At 44.0% G+C, this 25,413-nt stretch overlaps 1 protein-coding gene across 1 annotated transcript; it reads left to right on the top strand.

Annotated features, from left to right (window-relative positions):
* Positions 1-1,559: 1,559 nt before the first annotated feature.
* Positions 1,560-24,094, top strand: bard1 (BRCA1 associated RING domain 1). Its single transcript, XM_056580401.1, has 11 exons — positions 1,560-1,742; positions 1,842-1,898; positions 2,482-2,630; positions 3,307-4,346; positions 5,045-5,125; positions 6,075-6,247; positions 10,261-10,390; positions 11,114-11,246; positions 13,062-13,154; positions 17,997-18,094; positions 19,735-24,094. Exons 1-11 carry the CDS (start codon positions 1,651-1,653, stop codon positions 20,080-20,082), a joined length of 2,394 nt encoding a protein of 797 aa, XP_056436376.1. The 5' UTR covers positions 1,560-1,650; the 3' UTR covers positions 20,083-24,094.
* Positions 24,095-25,413: the final 1,319 nt, after the last annotated feature.

Genomic DNA, 25,413 nt, shown 5'->3' on the forward strand with positions numbered 1-25,413 from the left:
TCACTTTAATGTGAATTGTCTCTTCTCATCAATGCAGTGGACTCTGAAAGGAATCAGGGCAATGACATCTACTTTATTTTTTATGTTCGCTCACACACACACACACACACACACACACACACACGTTCATACGCCGGCGTTCACACAGACACACACAAAAGCACACATTAGCCAAAGGACAAAAAGATCTTACTTTATTACATAATTGCCCCATGTGGGGTAGTGACATGTTTATATGTTTAAGTTGATTTCAATGATAATGAAGGCAAAAATGAACCGTATAGAATGTACATTTTGTTTCTCTATGGTGGGGGGTATAATTTATTAGCTGAATAGTTGATCTACGGCAGTTTTTCCTATGCATAGTATATCCTAAGGGTACAAGAACTATGTTCCAAAAATAACCATATTCCATACAACCATGTTACTTTGATCAATCTTCCAGATCAAATCTCCAGATCAATCATCCACGGATAGAATCAGAATCACAAGTCTATGTGTATTAATTGTCATTTTTGCAGTAAACATCATTTTTCCTACTACTTACATTCCAATCTAGCCATATGTGCGCTACCAGATTCAAACACACACATAATAATCATATAATCTGTGACAATTTTCATCCTCTTCCTCATTATAACTTTTGGTTGACTAGATAGAAGAAGGAACGAATCCAGGAATGCCTTATGGAGGAGTTTTTTTAATCTGAAAATAAATTGATGAATGTTTTTATAATTCAATAAAGCATCTGACTTAATACAAGTGTTGTACGCTGTCTTCCTGTGCATGCCTTTCTCATCGTCATAATGCTTTGCCATGTTTGACCACAATTGATTTGAATTTGTATCATTATTTTTAAGGTAGACAGTGTTAACATACCAATGGCAGCACTCTGATAATCCTATAGAGGCAGATAAAGTAATTTCCATTTTGGAAAACGCACAAGGATACAATATATAAGAAGAACAGGTATCAAACAAAACAAACATATTATGTATCTTTTTTAAAATGATAAATATTGTTATAATAGAAAAAACTAACAAAAGACGAACCAAAAACAATTACAATTGATTTACTGCAAATATCATTTATTTTGTTGGGCTGACATATTTTTGCATTGAGAGGTCCGCATGGAAACATTCGATGTTCCATTCAAGTTCCAAATTGATTCAACTCCAAAAATATGCCACACAAGAGAGAGCCTGAGAAAGAGTGGCTCAGAGAACAAACAAATTCGATTTTTCCAGCTTCCTTATATAAAAGGAACTATATTATACTTTTCTATTTTCCTACTCACAAAAAAACACAACAGACAAAGTCGTTTATCTTTGTAAAACTTGGATTGGTGACATAAGAGGTGGCCGGTAGGCTTAGTGATATATTAATAAACTTTAATAATTATTCTAGTTAAATTACTATGTTCAACCATTATCAGGAAAAGTAATATGATATTTTGTTATATCATGATTCTTTTCAAGAGGCTTTTTTATTTTTACTGACGTCACCGTATTTTCCATGGCAACCGTAGCCCTTCCTTAAATTGGCGGGAGAAGATGAAACCAGGAAGTATTTTGAATAATCCTTCGTGTTTGTTGTCAACTTGTCTCGTAGATTTTATAACCGTGAAACAAAACAAAGGAAACCTTCAATATGGCTGATGAGGTTTCGAACTTTACAGGGGACTGGACTCAAACTAAAGAGGCAGTAGCCAACTTTAGACAACTGCTACTTTGCTCGAAATGGTAATAGTCAACGCTGCGGAGAACTCAGTCGCCTGTTTCCCTGATGGATCTTTTATATTCTATTATATTCTCACCACGATTTTGATTATTTATCCACAGCTCCAGGTTGGTGACAGAGCCGGTGTGCCTCGGAGTGTGTGAGCACATGCTTTGCAGGTAATGCTGAATTCTCTACGTCAACATCTGTTAATGCATAAACAAGTCCGCTAGAGAATGAAGTCTAATCTAATGTTCCCTTCTCACTGACGGGACGTTTTAGCCTAGGGTTCATTTGTTGGCATAAACCGTATTTATAGGTTGTCTGCGACTTAAACAACATTACTAAATCAACTTTTAGTGTCTTTGTTGATCAAATAAATATGCACGCACCAAAATAAGTTGGTTGGCCATCATAATAGGTTGTGCAGAACGAGCAAAAAGGCAGGATAGCTGTTGAACGATCGAGCCATTTCAGATTTGATCAAATGTGCCTGTGTGTCACAAATCACCATGTTAAACCAGAGAATGTCTAATAGGAAAGTTGTAGACATTCTGGTTAAACTAAAAGTGATGAGTTAAACACGATATGCGTAGTTGGCGGTTCCCAAAGGGGTTTCAGAAATGTATTTCAACTTGTCACAATGTCTTTATAAATGTGTTTGGCTGTCTTATTGTCGGTTTATTGTTTGGGTTTAGTCTTTTTTTCATCTTACCCAAGGGTTTTATAAAATCCAGTTGTGTTTACAATTTTTTGTAATAGATCCTGTGCTGGCCCTCGGGCAGGTGATGGTTGTGTGGTGTGTCAGAGTCCTGCCTGGGTGAAGGACCTGCAGATCAACAGACATCTTAGCAACATCACACAGCTCTTCTGCAGCTTAGAGTCCCTGCTCAGCCCGACAGTTACCACAGGTAAGAAGAGTAATGCTCCTTGCGATACTTTTTCTATTACTATCCTTTTTCCTATATTATTATCATCGCTCCACAAACTCTCTCCAAAAATAGATGAAGGAGCAATTTCTCTTCTACCTCTCTAGCTTACTAATTCTCAGAATTATTGTGTTTGAATAGTTCCTGTGTTATTTAATCCGGAATGCCCGTCCGCCATCCATGTAATGATACCAATTATACATTGCAATTAGCCCATCTGTCTTGGCCTGCAAGTAGATCTGAGTCGTGACAAAGCTGCTGTGGCGACCGTGCCTGCACCTTGCCCTCCATCTGACAGCTCTGTGGCGCCATCGCTCAATTAATGAGTAGCTATCTGGGAATTAAGTGACTGCGCTTAACCCAGAAGGGCACAGTCCTAAAAGTGAAAAAAACTGGCGTGGCATGTGATTATTGGTGAAGTGGTAATACATCTTTTTTTTTTTTCTTTCTAAAATGTTAGGAAATACAACATTTCTGGTTCAGGTCTCTTCTGTGACGTGTCACTAATTACGCATTGCAAACCTTACCTATTGCAGGATTTGTCTTGTCTTGATAAACTGGGCCACACAGTAACTTCATATGCTAAATAGATTTGTCAATTTATATAATTCTGTAAATTATAATGGATTGTAAAATAAATGCATCTTGTTATTTACAGAGCAAGCCCCTTCTCCTTTACAAGCAAATCCCGGGTACGAAAAAATCCTGAAGCACCAGCAGAACTTTAAGATCTGGTTCAGTCCTCGGAGCCGCAAGGTCCGCTGCAGGGTGCAGAAGCCCTCCCCCGATGACGGCCCGCCAAGCAAGGCACCCAGCCCAGAGACCACCCCTCAAAACCCTGACACCAGCAGGGTGGAATCCACGGACCTCTCCATCTTCGACTTCATCTCCTCTCAAGACTCGGGCTCTGGCTCCTCTTGCCCACAAACCCGGGACGATGCGAGGAAAACCAGGAAGCGGCCAACTAAAAGTGGCCCACACAGGAAGCGGGCGGCGGCGACCGTGCGACTGACGCGCAAGCAGAGCAAAGGGAAACTAAAGGTGCAGAGACTGGAGACCATCAACCAGCAGTGGGAAATTGGTACAGAGGTAGGAGTGTCGGCACATGCCGGCAGACCTGAGCGGAATCCTAGGCGGTCCAGTAAAAGAGTGTCCTTCCTGGGCCCGGCCGGGTCTCAAACTCCCGGTAAAGCAGTGCCCCAACTAGAGAACCCCGTCTTGGTGAGCGGGAGCATTGAGGGCGTCCCTCAGGGCCGCCGTGAAGCTGCAGGGATCCCTCCTGTTCTGGCCCAAGTCCCAGTCCAGCCGTCATATAGCACACTGCCCGAGCCCATGGAGCCTACCAGACAGGACAGTGTCCCTTCCCCTCAGATTACCCCGAAGAGACCCAGATCTGAGGCATGCGACCCCCCAGAGGGCACCCCGAAGAGACCCCGGACCTCGCCCGGCCCTCGCAGCAAGAGGCTGACCGGGGGTTGTGGAAATCCAGCCCTCCTTACTACCCCACCATCGCTGGGGAGGTTAATGTTTGGGAAGAGCCCCCACAGATCCAGGGAAGGGCAGGGAGAGAGTCCAGGCTCCATCGGGAGGAGGTCTCCCGCCCGCACACCGGTCGGCAGCCACTCCCTCCAGGCCAGTCCCACGGTCATGAAGAGGAACCACAAGGGGGAGACTCCCTTGCATCTAGCAGCTATAAAGGTCAGCATGTGCTAGCATGGGAATTGCTAATATCCACCAGGACTCGGAGATAAGATAGACATTTTCACATGGTCATTTTTCTTCTCAGTATTTCAATGAATGGGACTGCCTTTTTGATTAGTATGCTGATTTCACACACATAGCTGCCATTTTAGACAATCTATTCCCATTAGCAGGTTTGAATGATTTAAAATAATTCTTGCATTTATTTAGCGTTAGATTAACATTTCGTCTCTTCCTACTCCGGTTCATTTCCGGTTTGGTTATTCACTTGGATACGCTTGTATGAAGCTCTCCGTTGCAGTTTTGATTTCTTTATCATTATTGTTATTTAATTTCCTTACCATAATGATGTTATTCTCAAAACGATCTGTGGGGCATTCACCAGCCCGTGGAGCATAAATGTTCGTACTCTAATCCGTGTAAACATAGGCCTAATCCCTCCTTAGATCCTCGACAAGGTAATCAATGGCCTGCTGCTGAGCACAATTGATAAAACTGCAGCGCTTATGTTGCTCTAGGATAAGAGGCTGTGTTTATAGGCGGTTAGGCTTGGAGGTTCCAAATACTGACCTCAGACATCTCTCGTTCTCGTTCTCGTTCTCTCTTTCTCGTTCTCTCTCTCGTGTTCTCTCTCTCTCGTTCTCTCTCTCGTGTTCTCTCTCTCTCTCTCGTGTTCTCGTTCTCTCTCTCTGCAGGGAGATGTAGAGGCTGCCAAAGAGCTACTTGACCAAGGGGCAGACCCGAACCTGAAAGATCATGCTGGTTGGACCCCTCTGGTGAGACACACGCACATGAAAACATTGACCCAGTTGATGTCCGTTTTTAAACTATACTTAAAATGCTTTCAGGAGAGGTATGTTAAGAGCCAACCATACTATTTGGCTTACGTGACATTCATACCATGATTGTACTTACCTTGCAGTCTTTCTGACATGTATTGGGCATTTCATTTATTATTCAACCGGGTAAAAAACGGGAACCAGCTGTTGTTTGTTGAGTTTTGGTGTGCTACACTTCATTTGCCCTACCGCCTGATAGGTCAAGGATGCTTGGTTACATTCCAGAGTGGAACTTAAAACTGACCAAACAAATGGTAAAAACAAATGTTTTTTTTTAGTTTTTTTTAACAAACTAAATTTGACCTTTTTGGTATGAAAATAATAGCCTGTGCGGGGATAGTTGTTGGTGATGCTTCACACCGCCCCACTCTAGATAGAGCTATTCCCTTCAAGAGGCACTGAGTCTTTCTTCCATCCTCAATCCCTTTTTGTGTGAAATAAAATGCATGCAGTTCATAGTAAAATGTTCAATGTTTTTTTTCAATGCCAAACATTTGTGACTTTGTGATCGCTTTAATACTTCTCCCAGGCGTCATGGAAATGGGTTGGATTAGATGGGTACATGTGGATACCTGATAACCTTGAAAATCCTACCAGCTGTCAAAAAACTCCTGACTTTCACTATTTCATGCAGAAAATGATCCCTTCTGCCCTGGCCAAAAAATAAGAAAAAGATAATTTTTGTACTTTCAAAATGAAAGGATCCATATTGAAAGTGAAAAAGCATCATACTCTTCTTCAGTATTATCAGTATGTCTAAGCTGAAGAAAAATTAGTCAAACAAAGCAAAAGCGTTTTCTTCCACTCCCCAGTGTAACCATGCAGATTGTTTAACAGCCACACCACGACAGCGTTGTGACACAGTCTTTGTGTGCGTGTGTTCCAGCACGAGGCGTGCAACCTGGGCCACCTGTCGCTGGTGGAGGTGCTGCTGGCCCGCGGGGCTCTGCTCAACACGCCGGGCTACGAGAACGACTCGCCGCTGCACGACGCCACCAGGAACGGACACCCGGCCGTCGCCAGGCTGCTGCTGCAGCACGGCGCCTCGCAGAGCGTGCTGTGAGTACGACGAACCAAACTCGCCTGTCCTCATCTCGCCGCAGCCTGAAAATTATGTGTTTTTACTCGGCTGAAGCAGAAGAAGTTTGTAATTCCGAGTCTCGAGATATGCTTGGAGGGAACCAATCATAATGTTGAGGCCACAAGTTCTGTCAACGTCATTTAATATGTTGTGCGCACAATTAAGGTCATCGTGGGAACAAAACACATTGGGCACCTCCTTGGCTCCAAGAGGTTTCCTTGAAGGGTAAACTGCAACACTGAATATCTAAAATTCCTTCTTTTGGGTAATGCTAGGCCCACTAAAAGCCTTGTTCTGGTTCAGATGGAGAAGCCTATGCATGCTTTATGCAGTAACCTATATGTATGCAAATGCTTTAGCATTCATTCAATATAAGGGCTTTCCCTCTTGAGAAAGCCAAACTATTTCCCGGTCTCTCCATCCATCGCCCGGCTGTCGATACCGATTATGATTGATCGTGAAGCGGTATTCATTTGAAGGAAAGAAAAAAAAAGTGGGGTGAATCTGCGGCCATTGATTGAACCCCCTCTCCCCATGATGCCTACCAACGCGCCATTGGTCACAGCGGGCTAGCAGAACTGTTGGCAGATGGCGGGGCCGGAGGGGTCGGTGTCACAGGGACACACATTATTCGTTGGGTGTTAAGCCGAGGCCATCTCAGCTGGGTACCCGCTGTAGGGCAGCTGGTTTTGGTCCACCCTAACCTACTCTATTCGTGGTCGAGGGTCGGGACTGTTTTCCTTTGACTCACATGTTTTCTATTTAATTGTCTTTCATATAAAAAAAAAAAAGAAAGAATCAATTTTATATATATATATGTGTGTGTGTATATATATATTTATATATTTCTTCTGACCTCGTCACTTTGATGGCTGTTGGGCCGCTGACAGCACTTAGTCAGCCGCCGCTGCGCTCCGCCACCACCCCTCCCCCGCCCGCCGGCGGCTGGTCAGGCCGCCGGGGACGATCCGTCATGATGCCGCTGACGAGATGTATGCTGTTCTTGTCTGCCACGCGCCATCAATTCATTCCACCGCGCACACGGGTGCACGTTCGCACGCACACGGCAAGACAAACAAGCGGCACACGTCCGTTGTGAGCCGGAGCAAGGCTGCTCGGGATGCAGTTAGACGGAGTGGTTGTTCCAACGCAATAAATGGATTGATTGGTACAAAGACGGCAACTCAATGGCTCGTAGATCGGAAATGGTTTTCAGATACGGTCCGGGTCACCGACAGAGGTGTGTGTGTGTGTGTGTGTGTGTGTGTGTGTGTGTGTGTGTGTGTGTGTGTGTGTGTGTGTGTGTGTGTGTGTGTGTGTGTGTGTGTGTGTGTGTGTGTGTGTGTGTGTGTGTGTGTGTGTGTGTGTGTGTGTGTGTGTGTGTGTGTGTGTGTTCCACATTTGCTCTAGGATTTAGCAGTATTATATAGCTGTATTAGGAGTTAAATGTCCGATACAGCCCTTCATCCAGTTAAAGTGCTGTGTGTAGGATTTAGTGGCATCTAGGTGGCACCCCCCCCCCCCCCCCACCAAGTCGGTTCCGTTAGATGCCACTAAACACACAAACCTTTTTTAATGGTGAAAAATAGGGATTTTTCATCTATTGGTAAATACATGGTGGTTTTTTCTAATTGTAACAGCCGGCTTATTGGATATCATGTAGAAATCCCCAATTGCCTACTAAGTGCTTGTTAGCATAAAGTAATTTAGAATAAATCCAGTCTGTAAAATTATAGTTTTTAACGATTCGTTTTTTTGAGAATGTTACGCTATCTCAATTGTATAATTCAAGTGCGTACACAACCTTTTTTCACTTTCAGGCTACATGACATGGCTAGACATGGCTTCTACGTATTGTAATAACGGGGATCCAGAATTGCCTGGGAAATCCCCAGAGTGTTGTCATTAATGGCTTTGATGACATTAACGGTATTAATCGCGTCATGGTCGGCCATGTTCCAGCTATAGCCGTATCCACTGATGTGTGCCCGGTTCATTCAAGTCCCCGCTGCAGTCGCTACGCCTCGCTTCACTGAATCGTGCAGAATGCTGAACTCAAATTAGGACCAGCGGTCTTTGCTTTTCCCAGAGGTCCTTGGTTATGATATGCAAAGCAAACATTGATCCACCTAAGTAGAGTAGACGCACACATACACATAGACACTGATACACACAGACACCAAAATGTTTATTGGTGTATCCCTAGTACGAAGTACCTTAGGACTACTTGGTGGTGTGCTCAACATGTGAATACCTGATTGGACCTCGGGTGTGTTGTGCAATCAAAAACCTCATCTCAAACTTATCCCTTGGCTCTCTGGGCTTTTCCTGATGATTGTTTGTTCTTCTGTACACTGCATGAGTCTCTCTCCCTGCCTTCCACCCACCCGCTCTCTCTTTGTGCCAAATGTTCCTCCTTTTTCATTCCCTAATCAGAGGCCATGTTTTCCTTTTTTGTCGCACAGTTGACAGCAGTGTTTGTGCGATTGGGGGGTGGGGGAGACCACCAACAACAACATCGCTATGAAGTTATCATGCGCGTCAGTAGTGTGTTTTTAGTTTAAGGTTGGCTGGCGGCGTTCAGTGTTCAAGCGGTTTCCTGCTTCACTGCCATCCCTTTTCATTTCAAGATGGGGAACGAAGGTTCATTAATTAAATTGTTTCCCCTTACCAATCGCACACAGACACACGCATACACTTCCGTCCACTGGCACACTTCCAGCTTCACTCCTACACGCATGTAAGAAATGTGACAGCTTTCGTGAATGGATTCCCACCGACTTACCCCCAACCCCCCACCCGAATGCCCATGGGTTTTTCCCGGGGCCTATTATTTTGCCTTTTCATAAAATAATATGTAATATCAATTGGCGCGCACGCTGCGTAAACCGAGAGGAGGTGTGTGTGTGTATGTGTGTGTGTGTTGCATTTGTTTGTGATTGTGATAGTGTCGCGGCGGGGGGGAGGTAGAGGGGCGGGTTGGGGGGATGCTGTGAGTATGAATCCAAATGAAATATTTTATGGACCAGTGGTCCTATTAATTGTCCCCCTGGTGTTATCATTGCTGACGCCTAATCTTGCAGACAACCTGCCGGGCCCTGCTTCCTGCTTCTTTCGCTTCCTCTAATTCCCTTCCTCCCAGAGTGTTTTTTTTTCTTTCTTCTTCCCTTCACTCCCTCAAGGTGACCGTGGGTCTCTCGCTTGTCACACTTGAGGGAATCTGTCTTTCTGGCAGATGAGCTCATTGATCAACACACGGCACGGTGACACAAAGGGAAAGCCGGGTTGCACTTTCATCTTTGTGTGTCAGTAGCTTACTGCGTTGCAGATGCCAGTGCTATGGTGTGCTACGCTGTCTTTTGCCCGCCTTAAGTCTTTGTAAAACCACCTCTAAAAAGTTCACTCACACAACTATGGTTATATTCTTAAAAGGACTGTAGGCTCCAGAACACAGATGTATTCTGAATCATGTATATCTATACAAATATTTTAATAAATAAGTTGCATGGAAACATAAGAGACGAATGCAGCTATTTTGAGATTGTATGCGATTGTTCCCATAATGCAATGGCTCAGTCAGTATTCTGCGGTTATCGTCAGGGCTAGGAACTGCGGGAAAGCTAGACATCATGGGAATATAAACCCGAAAGTGGGCGCCCGTAAATATCAATTTATAAAATCTGAGCGAAAAACCATTTGGAGGATATTTACCGAACACAAAGTTGCAAATTCCCAGTCGACCCTTTCAGATCCAAATCAACACCAGACTTTGTTTAACATCTCTTGTTCCTCAACTAAATGGAAATTTAAATAAACGTTGCTTGGTTCTTGTTGGTCTTACATTTTTCCACCATTTCCAGCTCCATGAGCACATGGAATAATATATAGACTGTGTACTGCTATAGGATGTCAACGTGCCTGCTGGTATTCGTCGAGCGTTGCTCATGTGCCTAGCGTGTAAAGTATTCCTTTTTCTTTGATCTTGTCTCAGTAATCTTTATGGGAAGCGGCCGGCGGACTACGCCTTGAGCCTGGAGATGCGCGAGGTATTCAGGTCCAGCCCTGTCACCCCCCAGCCCAGCGACCGCTTGCTGGTCGGCTCTCCCTCCAACCTGGCTATGGTGAGTCTGAAGTGGGATCCGCTCGGTGCACTTAGCTCAGCTCACTTAGCTCTTACAACGTATCGCAAGCAGCTTGTGATATGCTGTGCGTGAAATGTACTTTATCAATAAAGTTTGACTTTGACCTGGCGCGGCGTAGCTGCAGGACAGCTGGCGGAGCATGCAGCCCCACTGCAGAAGGCGTGATGGCTTAATTATAATAAAGCACCATGAGCAAATGCATAAGTCAAAAAGGAAAGTGTTGGTGCAGCTCTGCCCTCTCACGGTGGCGATTACGGTGCATAAAAAAAAAGCGCACTGTGCAGGATTTAAACTGTTTTGCTGAAGTTAAATAACTTGCAAGTTGCAACTATGTGTTTTGACCTTTTCAAACAGCTGGAGGCACACTTAGATTAAAGAAACTGTTTTTGTACAACTCTTTGAGCAGTTTTTGTTCCCCCCCCCCGCATTTATCTATAGTGTTAATGAGCCTCTGTATTTACAGGGGTCTGTTATGAGTGCATTTAATAACAGCAGAGTATAATTGGGAACTTAAACGATAAGATATAAAGCGGTTTCTGTTTTTCCCTTCAGTATAAGCTTGGCCAAGTGATCCTCTAAACAAGAGGATTAATGATAATATGTCTTTATCAGATACATAGTGGCCCTTTCTGGCTCTTGCATGACCTTCACATCCAATGCTTGCATCGCTTCCACCTGTGACTTGATTGTATTCTGCCATAGATCAATTCCAATGGGAAACGGGACGAGCAGATGATTGTGTTGGACAGTAAGCTTTCCAAAACCCAGCAGAAGCAGCTGGCCAAACTGGCCCAGCTGCTGGGAATGAAACAAGTCGAAACCTTTTCAGGCTCAGGTAAAAGTTCTTTGAAGTGTCATCAAAACCTAAAGTCAAACTGCATGCAGCACTTGGTACTAATTTGAGCAATTAAGACATTTTATAGATGGCAATGATCTTAATTAACTTACTTAATGAAATTGATTCAAACCTTAGATTTAAGATAAATTAGCAATTGTTATGATATAACTATTGTAAACATTTGAATGTTTAGCACGTGGTTTATTGTGTAAGGTTCTTTCTTTCATAATCCTATTAACTGGCATCCAGTTTCCTTCTAAAGCTTGCATGAAAGTGTTCTCTAGCAAGCCCTTTTCAGTGTGCCCAGTGGTCTCTTGGGATTTAATTTGTGCTTCCCTGATTAACATGCAAGGAAACTGTTGCTAAGTGACTATTAAAACACACAAATATTAGATGCTTGCAAAAACTGTTGCCGAAAGGCACACTGGCATTCACCAAGTGTTGATAATTTAGTTTCTTTTCGCAAATGTTCTATTACTAAAATCTTCACAAGGCTCAAAACCCAAGGATGTGGCAGTAATTATTGATGACCATCTAGGTGTGCGAGGGATTGTCCAATCGATGTGTGTGTGCCCGCTTGCACGCGGTTAAAAAAGTAATGTACAAAGATCAGGATTCATGCCTCGTCTTGGAGACATGTTTATATCCCTGTAGTGGCAGCAAGATGGCAGCTTACTATCCGCACCACACTCTTGCGATGGCGTGCAGAAAATGGTTAAAGTGATTCTTTTATAAGCTGTTTGGAATTGCAGTCAGTAAGACGACAGAATACTAATGGCTGGTGGGGGGGGAAAAAAGGAAAAAGCACTTGCTCACTCTTCGCTGAGCTAGCCAGACCGGAGGGGTTTGCAGTTGATGCTTTAAAGAGAAACTTTCATTTTCTGAACCCGTGGCGAGGAAAATTTAACACACATCAGCACAGCATGTAAGAATGTTTTTTGTTCCTTTTTTTTTGCCCTCGAGTCATAATTACAGCCATTATATTACTTGTCTTCTGCTGGGGCTTGTTGACTGAGTGAGGTAATAAGCCGGCTATTCCCTTTTTATGAACTAATAATTCAGCATGTCCTTTTGAAGCGGTTTCTGAGCGGGGCTTGGCGGTGTTCTGTTCTTCGTGTTGAGAGGTGTCTTTATACTGAATACAGATTCTAACATCACTTTAGATGATCCTTTATCCTCAGGTGCTGCCTGTCAATCCAACACTGGTAGTGTTTGATGTGTAACACTCACTCACTCACTCACATACAAGCGGTTTTGGGTACCTAGAAAAAGCAACATATAATTAACAGTTGATAACATTTATATGTCGACTAGATATATTGGGCAAATTATAATGCATTGAATATTTCATATATTGTGATTCAGTTCTATTTTGTTCATCAGTTTTATGCACCAGATTAGTGAAAAAAGCATCACTTAGTTGGTAATATATGGTGTATATATATATATATAAATCGCACCACGTTTCATTCCAGCCGTAGCTCATTCACGGTGTTTGTATTGGATACAAGTTCCAATAACCTGGAACATGCAGTTTTATTTCCTAAGATGCATGTCCGATAACCTGTAACATGAAACATTCCAATATTGTCCGTGCTTTTGATCTGCTGCACCCCTAGTGGTAGTAGCTACACCTGTGTATGTGTCCTGTTTTGATACACCTTTTCAAAGGGTCAATCATCAAATGCAACTTTATCAACATGGATTGCTATAAATGTAATACAATGCACAACATATGTGGCTCTATCGACCATGCAGGTCTTGCAAAGGTTTCAATAGCTTAATACTTGTTCCCCCCCACATCCTCTCCAGTGAGCCATGTGGTGGTCCCAGATGGTCCTGCACCCACCACCCTCTCCAGTCTCCAGGGAGTTCTTGCTGGCTGTTGGGTTCTAGGATACAGCTGTGAGTATAGGAGACCCTGGCCCATACTACCTATAACCTCCCCCACACACACCTGTTTGCTTATGGCAGTCTATCAAAATCAAAGGTTGTCGATGGAACAATCGATTCCTCAAATAATCGCTTCAGCAACACTACTTATCCTGTTCCATTTTCTGTCCATCCCTTTCACAGGCGTTTCATTTTCTGTGTAAGCCTTTGTTGTATAAACCAAACTGTAGGCAATTACTTAAAAAACATTCCTTTTTTACTTCACATAGATTTTATTTATTCATTTTTATATTTTAAGAATTAAATATTGTGTGTGTTGTGTTTTGGGGAAAATTTCTAGGAGATGCCGAGAACCAACTCACTTTTTGTCACTTGACTTAAAACGGGTTCCAAAGAAGGAAAAAAGGCAGACCTAGGTTCCTTATTGTTGTGGTATTCCTGCCACAATGCATTCATCAACAGAACACGATGCGGTTGTGCCTGTCTCTATTCTCTGACATCCTTCAACTACGGTTTTTCTGTTTTCAACAACGAGCAGATGTTGAGAGGCAGCTAGCTTCAGGGGAGAAGGGGAAGATATCCATCTGTCAGTGTTGCCTTAGCGGACATCATTGGGTTGCGGCTGCATCTTTGTCAACTGTGTGTGTGTGTGTGTGTGTGGAAGAGTGCCTGTGCTCGCAGTTGAGCCCTTTCTCCCGCCGTCAATTAACTGCGTTTCACATTGCAATGTGTCGAGGGGAGCTTCAGTATCTGCTTGGGGTTTGGCCGTGGCAACTTGTGTGTCTGGAAATTATCACGATCTGAGATAAGGGGTGACTGGTGTGCCTTAACAAACCTATTGCCTACTATATCTCAGTTGATTTGCAAGGCCACATTGTTGGGCAATAGAGACATCTGAAGCTGCAGTAGCAGAGTTTTTCTTCATGCATGAGAAGGGGAGTACTACAGCCATCACTTTTGTTAAATGCTCTGTGTGTTTATGAGATTACATTTTGAAAGTTTGCAAAAATTTCTCGCTGTGACTCGATCAACCCTCCTTTCTGAATTAATCCGTGGAGATGGATCACATATAAAATACAATTCCTAGCTGCAACCGGACCACATCTGGCGGAAAGTTGTAATTTTCCTATCATCGTATCCAAGCATTCTTGGTGGGGTAATAGTATGATTAGGGACAAAACGGGCTTAATGAATGACACCATGTCATCGCACCATTTATTTGGTTGCCATTTTGAGCGGCCGATGCGAAACACAAGGGGGCTTTTAGTGTCGACACTGCCAGCTTCCTTGATCTGCCCATCATAATAGGTTTGCTGTCCACACAGCGAGTCAGGCCTCCCCCCCCCCCCCCCCCCCACAAACCCTCTTCTGTCTGAAACGTGATTAGTTCCCCTGAGCTGCACTCATCCTTCTCCTTTCTTTGTGATGACACCTAAGAGAGAGAGAGTGTGTGTGTTTGTCGGTGTATGTGCAAACACCATTCTGTAGAGGATCACACTTTATAGAGGTGTACATCCCTGGTAAGCCTCACCTTGCAGCTATTAGCTGCTTCCTCTTTATCATTGACCTGGTGGTGACCGAGACTAGCCTGATGGGGATGCACATGTTATCCAAGGCTTGTTCTTTCTGGAAGAGTTCATCCAGAAACGGAGGATGTCAGGATGTCCTCCTATACTTGTCCAGCTTTTGTATGCACGCACTCACTTTAATTTTCACTACACACACACACACACACACACACACACACACACACACACACACACACACACACACACACACACACACACACACACACACACACACACACACACACACACACACACACACACACACACACACACACACCCCTCGCTCAAGGAGTGAACTCGTACAATTAGGCTGAAAGCTTGAGATGCTGCAAACGCATGGTTTGTCCGCTCCGCAGCTCCAGCGAGAATGGCATTAGCGCATATGCAAATGAGTGTTCAGCACTTGGCTACTGGACCGAGCATATCGTCCAGAACAATTAACCCCAGTATCTCCCCTCTCCCCTGCATGGGAGCAACAGGCCATCGGCACATGAAAGTGGTGATTAAGAGAGGTGTGTGTGTGTGTGTGTGTGTGTGTGTGTGTGTGTGTGTGTGTGATATCGTTGTCCCTGTCTTGAGCGGCCAACAGTTCTGTGCTGAGAGGATGTGTACTGTGGACCATTTGTGACGGTGAGTCACCACATCCCACTCCCTCCTCGGATTGAAGTCGTATGGGACATCTCTCGGACACCTTGCCCACAATGACAATGCAGTGAGCTGCAGTGCAAAGCCATGCCTCTGCAGGAGAGATCTGTCCCTAAACTAACACGGCCTCGTGCTGCATGTTGTTGAGTGTGGACATCAGAAAGATAACGTCTTCCTAGGCAATACTAGTATACTGTACATTATGGTTCACTTAGTCTGCTGCAATATCTTTCTCCTGTTGTTTGCCCGGTTTTTTGGGGGACGCCCAGTTATTCCTTTTTCCTACTTTGCAGGGGTATTTTATATTCAAAATAGAGATTTCACACCTCACCAAAGCGAATGAAGACATTTGATTAATTTGATTTCACCTTGTGAATGAGAACGTTTTCAAAGGTAAACATTTGCTATGAAACCCACCCTGAAGATGAAGCAACCAAGTTTTTTTTTATCTCATCTTCCCCCTAGCTCAGGGAGTAAGTGGGTGTTTATAGTTAAATATCAATGAAAACCATAAAAGATTGCCTTTTATTCACAATAGGTAAATAATTGACTGCTTTCAAAATAAAACATTTGCAATGAACGCCATGCTTGAGCTGAAACCTCCAAGCCTTTCGTTTCGTCGTCACCCAGTGAGTTAGTGAGCGTTTATAGAGAAATGAAAATGAATGCATCAAAGATTGGTTTAATTCACATCAGATAAATAATTGCACCATTCTCACCAATATGGAGAGTAAATCAGCATCTTCGAGGTGACTGATGAGTTAAATAACAATGTAAGCGAGTAAAGGTTTTCTCCTATATATTTAGGGTCCCTGCTCTAATTCTGTTTGCTGAAAAGCACTGCAACTTCTCCGGCAACAGCCATTAATATCGCTAATGATTTGGTCTTGAACCCATCTGGGGATGTGACCCACATGAGTAGTGTTTATTAAACGCACATTCATTTCAGAAATTCTGAAGAACATTGCATTACATTGGTTGATCATTCATTATTTATCAACCATATAAATTTGAATAACACCCTCCCATGCAATTTTATTTTTGTTTAATAGTTCAATAATGAGGCAGGGGCGCATGAAATACTGCCATCAAACCAGGCCGATAAAGGCAGCTCAACAGTTGATTCCTTGCTTTAATCATTTTAATTCTATCATTAGGTAGATTTACAATGGTTTTTCATCGCAGCCATTGCAAGAAGGTTCAAGCTGTTTTTGCCTTCCATCATTAGAGAAGCTTTTATCCCCAGCGGCTTCCAGCAAACCTTTAGTTTAAATGCTACGATTTGTTCTCATTGTGTATTTTATGTCCTATTGCACTCTGCCGTCCCTGCAGTGGGGGGGTCTCGATGTGTTTCTTAACCCACTGGGTTCAGGGAGTCTTTTCTATGTATATGTGAGGCATTCAGGTTAGGTGGTACCATCAAGTATGAAACCCATTGACACCGTTGCTGTGTGTGAAGGCAGACTGCAGATAAACTGGACTTGACGGGAAGCTCAACCCGTTGGTTAATAAATCGCACAACAACTCTTGCAGTCGCTGCGACCGACCCCGACACAATGGCAATTTGATTGACACATATTGCACAATATAAAGAATACTACGATAAATCCGCAGCCATTTTTTATTTCTTCCCTTTTATAGCAAAGATAATGGCTGCATTTACTGTCAACATCAGCAGCATAAAAAGCTTTTCTGCTTTATTTTTCATTTCTTATTTCAGTTTCCTTCTGTGACACGCTGGGGATGTGAGGCTGGGTGATTTGAAAGTCTCCTCATGCCTCGTCCCTTTAGTCCCCCTTTTTTGTTCTTTCCCTTCAAAGTTTGAGAGCTCAAGTTTCTCTTCCCTACATGTCTTTGGGAAAAAAACAAAAAAACAAACAAAGTCGAGCCTGCTCCGGGATGGGAAAAGCATGACAGTTGCACGTCTCTGATCCTGATCCTGGCCTCCCAGCGAGGAGGCTTGAACTGTGCTACAGTGTGTGATGCTATGGCGTGGTGGCATCATTAGCATCATTATGCCTCAGCCGTTTCTCCCACTCTATTATTCTCTGTCTCTGTCTCTGTCTCTGACTCTTACTTGCTCTGTCTCGGCCTCTTCCCCTCTGTCTCTGTCTCTCTCTCTCTCTCTCGGACTCTCTCATTCCGGTTCTCTCGGACTGTCATTCTGTCTCTCCCTTTAGAGAAGCTATTCCTCTCTCTCTCTCTGTGTCTCCTAAAACCGACGCACCTGTCTGTTCAACCAGGCCGTCTACTTAATCTGCTCTTCCAGGCTATTGTTAAGTCAGTCTCTATTTATGGATCCATCTCCTTTTACAACATGTTAACGGTAACGGATAGAAACGGCCTTTTAAAAATCACTTACTCAGCTGGCACAATAATTGGCTCGCCACTCCCAACCCATCATCAGAGGAAAACAAATGACTACTACCATCTATCTCGCTCTGTGTCACCAATCCACTCTCGGCCCCCATCCTCCTCTCTGCCGGTCATCCACCCCTGGTCCAACCGCCTCACGCAGTTAAATTGATCACCCCTCATCAGTGGTTGACCTGTCGCGCGTCGTACACCAAACGAATGTACCGAGTTATACGCCTCTAACTTCTCCTTGATCATCTTATTATTCTCTCTCTCTTTCTCTCAGGGGTGAGGGAGTGCCTGCGGGCGGGGGAGTGGCTTCCGGAGCTGGAATACGAGGCCGGAGGCGGGCCCAGACAGGGTCGCATCAACAAGTATAACCTGGTGGGTCTAAGAGAGACACACGCGTGTGTATGCTAATCTACGCATGGGTGTATATATTGATTCTTTAGGACAAAGGAACAGCCCGGGGGCAAACAGTAATTATGTGCATGATGGCTGCACATCTTATTGAATGGATGACCGTATCGCAATATGATTGTGATCGCCGTAACTATATTGCACTGGCTGTCCGTAATCGCAAAAAGTTGCAATGTCTGCTTTTTTAGGGGGAGTGTTTTTATCCGATGTGTGATGAAAGGCACACGTCGAATAAAACCGGTGACTTTGAGAAGAGTCGGGTTGATATTGGCTCTCGAGCGACGGGAATAACAATTTAGAGTATAATATCGTGGACGGTCGACATTATTTTATTTTTTTTAGGATGCATCAAAAGTATATTTGCTTTGTCAAAACGCCTCTCTAGCAACATCAACAATCACATATTAGTCATTTAAATCCCTGAGGGAAATATTCCTTCCGATGAACCCGCTGCCACCTCGGTCAGCACACCAGAGAACACCTGAGAGACCAGATATTGGCACCTTCAGCATTACATTTCGTAGTCATCCCTGCTTGCTTAACATTATTCCTCTCATTGCAAAGTCCATCAGCCCCCCCATAGATAAGCAGCAGTAATTATAAAACTGTTGCTCGCACACGAGGTAATACGTCACAATCGTGAGTCAATAAAACTGCTTACCTTTTTAGAAAAAAAGGGGGGGGGGGGGGTCAGAGAGAGAGGCCGAGAGAACTCAGGAGAGAACCAATTTAAAACCAGAAACAATTGAATTCATTGATGCTGTAAATAAATCGGGGCATCCGCAGTGGCCCCAATTCATCGTTGCTTTAAATGGAGAGTGCTGCAGTGTTTGACTCAGGAGAACCAGGAGTTGTCTCTTTAGCTGAGACATTACCCACACAAGCACACAAAAAACACACACATATGCATACAATAGCTGTACACAGACAGCCACCCATTTAAGCACTGCTGGCAATGGCCTTGCAAGGGAGTGATGAGAGAGGTGCGTTAACTCAGCATTAAGGACCAGCGTCCACATGTAATTTTCACCTGCCGGCGTTTTTGGACAGCCCTCTTGTCTTTAATTAGGATTTTGTGCACCCCTGTCTGCTTTTAGCAGCCCCCCCCCCCCCCCCCCCCCAATTCAAATGCATAGTTGAGTGCCTTTATTCCTAAAGGAAAGTGTGCCTGAAAACTAAAAGTATCACACGTAGGTGTGTGTACACTGCAAAGGCAGAGAATAAAATATAACCAGAGAATTTCTAAATTAGCTTGATAATGATCCTGGGAAAATAGACTTGCAAAAAAATAGACGGACAGACAGACACTCATTGACTTTCAAACTCTAAACTTACTTTGACTTTTTTTAACGATTGAACGATGTGTCTTTTCAGCTAGCTACAAACAGCAATGTTACATCTACTCCGTTAGGTCAGTCAGTCTGTCTGTCTCCCGGGCTCTCCTACCCACCCCTACTAGTTCCCATCCATCAGCACAGCGGAGACGGACACATCCAGTCTCGTGCCCCCCCCCCCCCCTCCTCGCCGTGTTGTCCGCTGCACAATCCTCCCGCCGTCCCTCTTTTATTCATGGCTTTGTCGTATTGATTTTCTATTGGCCCCAGCTCCCGCCGCTCTTCGACGGCTGCTTCTTCTTCCTGCTGGGCTCCTTCGGCGCCCCGCCCAAGCAGGAGCTGCTGCGGCTGCTCCGGGACGCCGGGGGCCAGCTGCTGAGCCGCCAGCCCAAGCCCGACAGCGACGTCACGCAGACGGTGAGCGAGGCGGCCTACCACGCCGCGCCGGGCTCGGACCAGGCGCTGTGCACCCAGTACATCCTGTACGACCCGCACGCCTCGCCGCACAACACAGCCGCCACCGCGGTGCGGCGCCGGGGCAAGGTGTGGACGACACCCGCATCCTGGGTGGTGGACTGCATCGCCGCGTTCCGCCTCCTCCCCGTGCCCGAGGCTTAACTCGGGGATGGTCAGACTGACTCTCACTGCCTCCTCCCCTAACACGAGTCGTAACACGTGGATGGTCACTGACTCTCACTGCCTCCTCCCCTAACACGAGTCGTAACACGGGGATGGTCACTGACTCTCACTGCCTCCTCCCCTAACACGAGTCGTAACACGGGGATGGTCAGACTGACTCTCACTGCCTCCTTCTCCGTGCCCGAGTCGTAACACGGGGATGGTCAGACTGACTCTCACTGCCTACTTCTCGGTGCCAGATTCTTAACATAGAGATATGGAGACTGACTCTGCACTGTCTTTCTTCTTTTGCAAGCGTTTCTTTGAAACGTCTGTGTTGATTGTGGGCTTGACTGCGAGATACTAGAGATACGTAAGGAGTGGACGATGTTGCACTGTCAAGCCTCAGCTGTGGATTTGTTTTGTTGGCCAGCCACAGTGGAGGTCTGCTATGTCTTCTGACTGTTGACAGACCTTATGCTCCACTACATAGAAATATGAATTTCTATGTAGTGGAGTGAACAACATATTCCTGTCTACCGTCTATATGTGGTCAGCAGAAACGTCGAGTAAGGTTGTATTTGTTTCATGGTGTCCATGCATGTTTCAGAAGAGGAATGGTGCTCATTACACTTTGAACAAATTATGTGTGAAGAGATATACTATTAATTCAAAATAAAACATAAATCATCGTAATCCTCTTAAAATGTTGTGCATTACCTTTTGGCTCTCGCACACACCAGTGGATGCCAGAGTAAAAAAGCTTTTATAACAGTAGCTCACCAGAAAGGGTTAACTCTCCCATTCATTATTCTTGTCCAAACCCTCAAACATATTGATTGCCACGCAGAGTGGGAATACATACCGCATTTATTGTTCTGTTTTGCTCCTTTGCCAATAGCGCTTGAAAGGCAACCAAACTTTATTTGACTCTGTGTGTCTGTGTCTGAGGGGTCCCTGTGCACTCCCAAGGTCTTCTACTGGCGATCTTCCAAAAAGCCATTTTCAATGGTATTAGCCTGGGATGCGCCTAATTGCTATTGATTGCGGCATGCTGCATTAAATTGCTTCCCCCTTTTCCCGTCCATGATCGGGGGGTTGCGTGGGTTCGTGCGGGTGGGGGGAAATTAGTGGTGCGGACAGGACAGAAGCCTCAGCTGACTGGTAATGAAATGGAATGAGGAAATGAACTGGTGAGTAATGGCCTCTGACTCACTCGCACTACACCAAAAAACACAGGATTAGACACTGCTCCTCTTTTTCATTCTTTTATCTTTTTCTATATCTCTTACTCTCTCCTCCCTCTCTTACCCTCACACTTCTTAGTTGATGGTGAAATACTTCTTTTAAATTGATTAGGATAAGTTTAATCTACTGTACCAGCTTAATTATCTAAAATACAAGGATCAATGTAAAATTAGCAATGTTTCAATAAAGTTATGTTTAAAATCTCTTGCTTTCTCACTCTATGAGCCTCAATCGGTTACGCACAACAGAGATGATGTACTCGCCCAATTCAGGTTCTCATTGTTGAGACTGCCTATCGGGTGGGTCCACACTGGCATAGTTCCAGTCTCCAAACATAATTTGTCTTTTGTTGGCCTTGTCTTATTTTATGGTTGTTGCAGGTATGGGAATGGATGAGCTTGGCTCTTTTAGCTGTCCGGTATCTGGGTGGCGGTATGCATTACAGACGGCCTTGTGCGCAGACACTCCTGTGCATTGAGATGCCAGGAATGCCTCTGCAGTCAGCAGAGAAGAATTGCCCACTTGTGCAGTATTTGTTGTTGGTTGTTTTCTTTCTGCACTGCAGACTCTTCCTTTAGTCACTAGGATAGCGCTACATGTTAAAAAAATTCTTACTTCATGTCCAGCAGCTTTTGTGTTTAGTGTTTTGTTTATGTGTATGCACACATACTCACACACACACACGCACACACAGGGTAAAGAAAGACATCCACCCATTTTGCTGAATAACACTTCTTTTCAATTCTATTTAACAAAATAGTGTTTGTCTCCATAAATAATACACAGTTTCCTTTCCACCTCAGAGTTCATAATACACATGATACATTTGGATATATTTACATATACACAACATATGGCACGCTTAGGTTTGGTGAACCATTACAATTTATAATTTCCATATTTTTTCTTTGAACTATTGATTAACCCCAGCTTTTTATGTGGGAGGGTGCGGGCGTAGTGCGTGTGTATTTGTATGTGTGTTTTAACAGCCAAACCCTTGCTTATTTATGAATATAAAGTTCTGCATTTACACAAAATGGTAGTATGAGCAACAGACCCAAGGTGTCCAAAATATAAATAAATACAACTGATTGATTGTAATATATAATAACAGTGATTCTTTCTCCTTATTTAACATAGTACTCTCAATCTGGTTTTCAGGCACATGTTAAATAACAGTATTTTTTTCGGTTTTTCATTTTTTTTATCATGTAGTTCATATAGTTTCAAACTACAGTAAGTTGGTGTCACTTGAAAAGAGAGTATGGAACACCTTTACAAAATGCCCATGTACAAGCCTGTGTATGAAATTAGGAGCAGATCATTTCCATTTCCGAGACATTCAGAGAAACTCAAAGATTTGATATTTGCCAGGAAATGAGAAAAAAGAAAAGAAAAAAAGGCATGGTTCTTTCCCTGAAACTCTGCTCTACCTTTCAAGGAAAAAAGGTAAACTCTTAACCTTTTCTCTGCTACTCCTATTTATTTCTTAGCCACAGGCCTCATGGTTGCTTATACTTTGGGAACAGCAAGTGAAAGGAATCGTAACGCTTTGCGACACTAGCCCGATCTCCCAACGCGTTCTTTCCTATACCGAGGGAAATCAACCTTTGTACCGTTGGCTCTGTGTTGAGTCAAGCATGAGGGGAGATTTGATCTTTGTCAGTGGAAATATCTGTCATAAATATACAACTATACTTTCCTGTTCGTATGAAGGGTTTTGAAGTCTGGAAATATTTATTTAGCTTTTACTCTTTTTACTTCCGACCTCTCCACTTTGTTGTGGGGATGTGCACACCGGAACGGAGTACTGATAATGGCTTGCCTTGACACTAATCACACCAGAAATGTTAAAAAATGCACTGCTTCTCTGGTGTCCCTGTCACTAAAACCACAGAAGAAGACTGCAATTCTAATCGCTAGACTTCTAAAAAGTGCAAACCTTTTGACCTTGCTGTATCTGTTGGAATTTTTTTTAAGAAGATAATCATTGAACACTTTTATTTTAGTCGAAGGGCTAAGAATATAACACCCTGTAACGGCGCCTGCTGGGGTTTGCTGTTCAAAGCGGTGAGAGCTAGCTAGCTCCTGGTGATGCATTGTTGCAGACAGTACAGTGCACTTACTCACACTAAGAAAAGAGAGGGGGTTTTGTCTGTTTTTGTTTGTACAAAGATCTCGTGTAGAACGGTAGCAAGAAGGCATCTTTGGTGGCGGCAACTCCTTTGAGTCTCCTTATCCGGAACTCATTTGAACTTCCCTCTGTCTTTCTCAATCTTATTCACGTTTATTCCATACCATCCAATGTTAATCATATGAATAAGACACACAGGGTATGGGCTCCAACATGTTTTTGATGCCAGTCACTGTAAATAAAATGATCGACACAAGGGTTAGCTTTGTGTCGTGTCAGTCTGCATACATTATGGTCCCTTGGCCAGATGGGATCAGTCATCAGAGGTGAGTCAACCTAATCATCTGACGTGAATGATGGAAATGACCCACACTTCCATCCCTCATCTGAAAGTAGCATATCTTAATGTGTCAGCGTCACAAGCTTTGTCTGCACATGGCAAAGCTGCAGGTGTGTAGAATGCAGATCGTTTTCAAGCAAATGTATTATTCCGTCTATTCTTGAGTCAGGGGTCTGCATCCCATGTCCATGGCTGTCTCATTACGGCCGGCTTGGAGCCGCTGTTAACGAGACCATCCATCATGAGCCAGCAGCCGGGTCTAAAAGGTTAATGGGAAAAGAATTTCTGGAAATGGACAAAAATGTTTCCCTGATGAATGGCATGAACTTACTTGAAATCATCTTTTCTCAAGTTAAGACTTCCATGGCTGAGAGAAAAAAAGAAAGAGACTGAGCTGTCTGGTCTACAGTTTGAGGCCTTTTACTCAAGTCGCCCATCTATCAAGGCCCAAACGCTCATCCCCTCTTGGCCCCCAGTGTGGGCCACGGACCCCGGCTGAACCTTCTGCTCTGTGCAGATGTGATGGAGGTGGAGAGGAGGAGGAGGATGAGGAGGAGTTGACAACACAAGAGGGAATCTGTTTGCCAATCTGTCGCAGAAGGGGCGACCAGCTGCTTGTGGTGACTATCTATTCATGGGCCTGGCATCAATGCTTTGAAAAAAGCAGGGTTGATGGGCGAGGGTTTGGTGGGTGGGTACCTGGGTGGTTGTTGAATTGTGCGCTTGTAAATTCACGTACAGTATTTCGTTTTTGGTTCTGCATTGAAACCTTTCAAAAAGAACAGAGGCTGTCTCCTTCACCAGAGTTGAAGTCGGTATAGTCTGGGGAATTGTAACTGTAGAAATAATACTGTACGTATAGGTTTCTAGGGAATTGAAAAAAATAAAAAAGGCTTGACCTTGTGTGTGGGTTGAATTTATGCTCTTCCTCTTTTTAATAGTTACATCATTACACCGGGTAAACCCAACGTCTGCTACATCTGTCCGTGTCAGCTTGACAAAATTCCACTGAGTTGCAGTGTCCACACTGTAGTTACACTGCGGCTGTGCTGGAAACCACACTATCATTGCTAGATATCAGTTTGATAGCCTTACAGCAAACTGACAGTGCTTTCTTGGGAGTGGGTGGGAGAGATCCTGCCAGAACTGAAAAAAAACAACACATGTCATATTAGGAAAACAGTTTGCTTGTGTATATGGGGTGCACATTGTAAACAAGATCCTCAAGCAAAGCTGTGAATTGTGGGTGCAGCTTTGCAGATCTCTCATCAGTGTCAAAAAAGTGTCATACACGCTGTGCTTCCTGTCTGCTTCCTGCCATCAGAATTTCTTTTTTTCTTTTTTACAACGCCTGTGATTTGTGACGGCTACAACAGGCATATGGCATACACAAAGAATGAATCAACTCGGCAATTCAACAGTGCCAGTGGTCAGGAATGAGTCCATGGAACACAATATATAGAAGTCATTTTGCGTGAGCGCAGCAATTGGACTGAAAAATATATAGAACAGCTAACTTGGCAGGTGAAAAGAGTCTCCGAAACAAAGTTCCATCTTCCTTTTCAGCGGCCTGATTTGTCGGGATGCAAAACTTTTTTGCGAGAGCACA

This window comes from Gadus chalcogrammus, chromosome 20 (genome assembly GCF_026213295.1).
Source record: "Gadus chalcogrammus isolate NIFS_2021 chromosome 20, NIFS_Gcha_1.0, whole genome shotgun sequence".
In the NCBI taxonomy this organism is placed as follows: Eukaryota; Metazoa; Chordata; class Actinopteri; order Gadiformes; family Gadidae; genus Gadus; species Gadus chalcogrammus.